The sequence below is a fragment of the Ambystoma mexicanum genome, chromosome 1p (genome assembly GCF_040938575.1).
Source record: "Ambystoma mexicanum isolate Mex_15411 chromosome 1p, UKY_AmexF1_1, whole genome shotgun sequence".
NCBI classification, from domain to species: domain Eukaryota; kingdom Metazoa; phylum Chordata; class Amphibia; order Caudata; family Ambystomatidae; genus Ambystoma; species Ambystoma mexicanum.
This window is the reverse complement of record NC_090921.1, coordinates 61682208-61688207: the sequence shown is the minus strand read 5'-3', so window position 1 is coordinate 61688207 and position 6000 is coordinate 61682208. Positions and strand designations below refer to the sequence as shown.

The following is a 6000-nucleotide window of genomic DNA, read 5'->3' as shown; positions in this document are numbered from 1 at the left end:
ATTCCGGGATAGAAGAATGTCTTGGCAGAACACTTATCATGGTTAGGTGGTAGGGAAGGCTGGGAGTTGACAGAACAAGTCTTCATAATACATGAAGGTGTTATTGGTAGGGGAGACTGGGAACAAGCAATGAAGGAGGATAGGTATATGTTATGTCTGGTACAAGCAGTGGAGGTTGCCTGGCTGCAGAAGTGGAGTTTGGAGGGACAGTAGAGAGCATATTGGGAAGTGAGAGAAAAGCTAATTGTAGAAAGTGGTTTACTTAACAAATGGTATAAAGTATTTGTGCTTAAAGGATTAAAGGACAGACTGGTGAATATTGCCCATGCAGGATTATAGGAAGTACAAGGACGAATGCAGTTTTGAGAGAAGATTGGTGGCCTGGTTTTTTGATAGGGTGATAGAGAAGAAGCTAGAAAATTGTGTGGAGAATGAGAAGGCAGGTAAGAGTGTGAAAGCTACTGCCCAACCTTTTCGAAAGGGAAAGATAGTCGGGGAGCATCCTTAATGTTACGGCAAACCGATTTGTGGGAAATGTAATGAGAGAGTATTTCAGAAGTTGTGGTATTGTTCACAAGAGAACAGTTCTATATCATCCAAAGTGTAATGGAGCTGTTGAAATGATAAATAGGTCTATTATTGATGCAATATGATTGGCTGGTATATGTGGGATAAGTAGGAAGGAAGTATATGTGCGCTCTCAGGATGATTCCCCAAGCAGTGGCAGAGTCTATTTGAGATGATGAGGGAAGGAAGGGAAATATGTGAATATGTCCTCTGCGGCCAAAAAGGGGAAGAGCATCAGAGGTTGATGTTGTAGACGTGAGGAGGAGAGTAGACTGGAGGAAAGAGGACTTGCTGAGGCATGTAAATGAAAAGAAAGGCTGCAAGGTTATGGACATAATTGTTGGTGATTGGGTAAGGATAATTAAGAGGGTTGTGATGAGGAGAGGTGATCCTTCGTAAAGTGAGCCTGTGCAAGCAGATAAAGTGTTGAAAGGTGCAGAGACAATCGGGAGTGGTCAGGTATGGTACTTACAAAGGGTGGCGAAGATAAGAGGTCATAGATGTATGAGTGGTGAAGGAAGGGAGGTGTGTAATATCTTTGGCTGCTAGCTCGTGGGTGAATGTGAGGGCTGGTGGAGTGTGGAATGTGATCGGTCATCTGTAAGGTGTTGGTTTTCTTGTCAATAAAAAAGATTAACACATACTACGGTGTGAGATGTCATTATTACATTCTCTTCACCCCCTTTGGAGATATGAGGCAATTAAAGACATCTGTAGGTCTTTCACCACCTTGATTTATATGATGGAAGTATGAGACCATGCACTCAGTAGATCCCTATCCAGTATAATCTGCACAACCTGTGACTGGAGATGCTTGAATAACTATAATATACATTATACATTGCTTATTTAAATGAAGGAGGCAGATGCTTCCTACTGGAAAAAGCGAGAGACCGGGAAAAGCACAGCGGGTACTGCAGGAAGAGCGTAGGGGACCAAGCAGCGGAGAGGCTGTCGGGATGTGGTCGCATTGAAGAGAAGCAGTACAACCGGCGGGTGGATGAGAAGCCAGCGGGAGAACTGCAAGAGGTTCACCAGAGCGGGAAATGCATTTCCGAAGCAAGGACTTCATTGCAGCCATACGTCACGGGTTGGAAAGGCCAGCAAACAAGAGTGAGTATGACCTGACGTTTTAGGAATCCCAGGGCGTATCGAAAGGCATACAAACTTTTGGAAACTTGTTTTGAATACCAACCAATTAATATAGCAAGACAGAATTTACACAAGTCTCCATATATGAGATGTCGATATGAGGAAAACTGGAATAAAGTGTCATAAGCAATTAAACACTAATGAAGAAGTTAAAAGGCAAGATCTGTGCAAATCTTCCTATATGAGATGTCAATATGGGGAAGATTGGAACAGGTATTACCACAAGCCAATGAATACTAACAACGAGGTTAACAAACACAACCTGAACAAGCCTCCATATATGAAATGTCATGGGGGAAGTTGGAAAAAGTAATAACTAGATCCAATAAAGTATATACAGTGAAGAAGTACAACCGTCTTAAACTTAAAGAGAAAGAGAACTGAAAGATAAATACAATGTTATAAGAAGACCTGGTGAAAGAAGTACATTAGCCAGTGAGCCTTTGGGGAATGCTACCTGCAGGAGAGTATACCAGGGAATCTTCAAAGCCCAGATGGGGATTCCTGGCAGCAGAGTATGCCAGTTAATCCATCTAGAGTATGTGAAAGGAAAATACATTTTGAAAAGGTTCCTGGCAGGAGGGTATATCAGGAGACCATCCTTTAGAAGTTGGTATGTAGAAGAGACACTTTTGCCATCCTTTAAAACACCATTGCTTAGAAAAGTCCCTTTTCATCCTTATTAAGAAAGTGTTATGTGAAAGAGACGTTTCTACTATTCTTATAGAATCATTGTTTGAACAGAACATTTTCAATATTCTATCTGAAACAGTTCAGGGGAAAGGAATCATCCACTGGATGCAAAGAATATTTTGTTGCATTCACATGCTTAGTTTTTGCACACTTTTTGCTGAATCTAATGCAGAGACATTTACCTTGCACATTTTGCTGTTCATTTGTAGTGTGAGGGTCAGATAAGGTTTGGACACAAGGACAGTTTGTTTAATTTTAATGATGAGAAACAGACTGATCTTTAGTTTTGATTTATTTCGTAAGCAGGGAAACTCTCTTTAGGATAGGGACAGAGAAGGGGAACGAAAGGCCTTTTATTTTAATTAAATGCCTATTGTTGAAAACATTACAACTTTGTGTCCGCCTCTCATTTTGGACCCCTCACAGATATGAATCCCATATCCAATCACAGGAGACAGACACAAGCTCTGACATTCTTCAGTTGAAAACATGCAAATACATTGTTGCTTTGTTCCCACTCAGTATAACTGTGGATGCTGAGAATGGTTTTTTTCATCAAGTCTTCACACAATGTAAGGACTGAGAGAAGTCACATAATTGCCTAGCTCATAAAATATACACTTTCCCTAACAGAATGTGGCACAGTATTCATCATATTAAACAAAGGTAGGTCTAAACTGTGACAGGGAAGTACTCACAACTGCAGAGGATCAAACCCATTGGTAACATGTACAATTGTGCAATGTGATATAAACCTTACAACACAGAAGCCACATACGAGAAAACATTGAAATAATATAGTAGTTGCCATTGCTAATTGTATATATCAAGCCTGTTTCTACTTACGAAATAGACATTCCTCCTTCCTCCTTTTATCATTCTTTTGAAGCCAGTATTTCAAGAGCTGCACAATACTGACTTAGACTCATAATGAAGGGTTGTGCAAATGTACGTCATGGAAAACAGGGCAAAGGGAAGAGATACAGCTTCCATGTTAAGCTATGCAACAGTCCCGTGCTACAGCCGATAATGTTAATATGATATGAATGAACTAGGATCAGAGGCTCATACACGCACATATTTTCAAGATTAAAAGAGACCTTTTGACAATTTTTAGGAACTTTACTCAAAATAAAAAAGAAGTGTAACAGAGTGTACATTTACATGAGATTTCTGCAAAACGTGATGTCAAGTTAGGGGGTGGAAGAGGAATACTATGATTTAACAGTACGCTTGGTCCATAAAGCCAATAGTACACTATCAATGGAAGTAGAAGTCACAATTTAAAGATGGCTGAATTATTGAAATACCATTACAGTCATTTGGAAAACATGAAAAGGTTTTAATGAGAGGGTGATATGTGGAAACAACTACATCGGCTACCAGCTGAGACTGGTAACAGTGTTGGAAACCTCTATACATTAAAGTATTAAAACAATATTTGGAGAAAATGTGCAAAAACAGCTGTGATGAAATAGCTCTTTATTAGCTAAAATGAAGGCATATTTGTGTCACCCAGTGGCCACTAAAATGCTCCTAGAGACATGAGCAACCACCATTTACAAATGCAGTGATTTGCTGCTTATAGCAGAGTAAGTGACTGCATACTATTCATTAAGGTCATTTTTTCTGAGCAGAGGTTTGTTTCACATTCAGTGCATTTATATGGTGTGCAGAGTCTAATTTGCATCCTGCTGTCGTGGGAATGAATCTCCTTATGAATAAAGATTCCTTATGATAATATTCTGCATTCCTATTGCCCCAAATTACTGGGCAACTAGTCTTCTTAGTAACCACACTCTAATAAATATGTGTTTTGTGGTGGTCACAAAGGGTCATTTCTTATGGAACATGTCTGATATAGGCACTGCTACAAATGGTACTCTTCCAGCTCTGGTATTTCATGTTTAGATGGCCTCTATCCACGTACCCTTCATTTGAAAGAATTAACCATGATTGGAGATGGATTTGCCTGCCTCTGTAATTAGTTGGCATTAGCTTGATCACAGTTTCTTAGTTACCCTCAATATTGTTTGTGGTTCTATTGTTTCTCTGGCTCTGGAATATTACAGCATGCACCTAGCATCCATGTTATATGCCTTTTATTGTATTGTTTTGGCTTAAAGTTAACAACAGTCCTGTCATTAGGTTTTAAAGAAAGTGATCAGTCCATGTTCATGGCAATCCGCATGAAATGGCACGGCCAACAGATCTCTTTATTGTCTGCACTCTTTTTGACATGCTCTCCATCCAGCAACCTGACAGTTCAGCTGACACACTGGGCAATATGTTCACACATACTAGTCTAAGCACAAAGAAACTATAGGATATTTCATGGAAGAATACATACCATACCTATTGGTTCTATGCATGTAAAGAATCACTTGGCATGTATTGTACTGCTCTAGACTGTCACAATTATATCTCCTGTGTTCAGGTTTCAATTCTTCCTTTGCAAACCACTCATGCACCTGAACAGTCATTGCTTATGCTTTTCCCCTTCCATTCTTCTTTGTTTCATATGCTGTTCTTTTACATTTTGGAGGGTCTTCATCCATGCACCCACCAAGGAGATGTTTCTCCAAATTTGATGAAAGTATCTTTGGCCTCTCATTGCAAGCAGAGACCCAGCTGCAGATTGGTATCTTTTGTTTGTGTCTGGTTTGGTCTTTAGGCCTATAAAAGGGTAACCTCTGTTCTTACTCAGTCTCCATGAGACCCACACCTCCTTCTGCTACTGGGGAATGCATTCTGTGGAGTACCCATTGATCTTTGAGGTGAGCTTATGTCCACAGAGTATTTGTCTTGTTTCATAGCCACCTGGGTTGAACTCTTTGTGGCCGGATTATGATTCTGAAGCTGTGGGACAGCAAATGACGAGCACATTGGTTCACTGCTTGTATTTTGATGGGGAGATCCTCTCTCCTGTGTGTATTCTCTCATGCCCGTGGAGATTATCTTTCCGGTTGAACCTTTTGTGACAGAAGCGACAGGCATACGGCTTCTCACCACTGTGTGTCCGCTGGTGTCTGATGAGATGAGGCATCTGATAGAAACTTTTATCGCATTCCGTGCACGGATAGGGCCTCACACCAGAATGGGTCACCATGTGTCTAATGAGCTTCCCCTTCAGATCATAGCTCTTATCACATTCAGTACATGTGAATATCCTCTGGTGTGCATTTGAAAGACTTTTCGTGAGCTGCGGATTGCTCGGGTTGCTCTCCCATTCGTTATTTCTTTCCGGTCTTCCTAGTCTGGGGCTTTCTTGGTGCACATTAAGATGTGTGGCATTGCTGAATTCACTTCCACTGGGAAGACTTTTCTCTCTTTCCATCTTCTGGTTGTTTTCTGGCCAGACCTGAATTCTAGATGGTGTTCTTTTCTGGGGGCCTTTGGTCACCTTTGCAGTGGTTTTGCCAGCCGTGCCATGGCCCGGTGTTGTTTCTTCAGCACATTTTTCAGAGCTCTCAACTTTCATTTGCACGTCCGTACTTCCATTGCCTGTTGGATATAAATTATAGTTAGTCAACAGCTGGACACTTGTCAGAAAGCATCTATGGGTTATGTGCATGGCGATATTTCTAA

The 6000-nt window shown here is 40.8% G+C and overlaps 1 protein-coding gene across 1 annotated transcript in view; it reads right to left on the bottom strand.

Moving 5' to 3' along the window:
- Positions 1-2686: 2686 nt before the first annotated feature.
- LOC138566112 (zinc finger protein 398-like) overlaps positions 2687-6000 on the bottom strand; it is a 92590-nt gene continuing 89276 nt past the window's right edge. Inside the window, exon 7 of the mRNA XM_069643111.1 lies at positions 2687-5916. Coding sequence (XP_069499212.1) covers positions 5303-5916 — 614 coding nt within the window. The 3' untranslated portion in view covers positions 2687-5302. The remainder of the gene's footprint in view (positions 5917-6000) is intronic.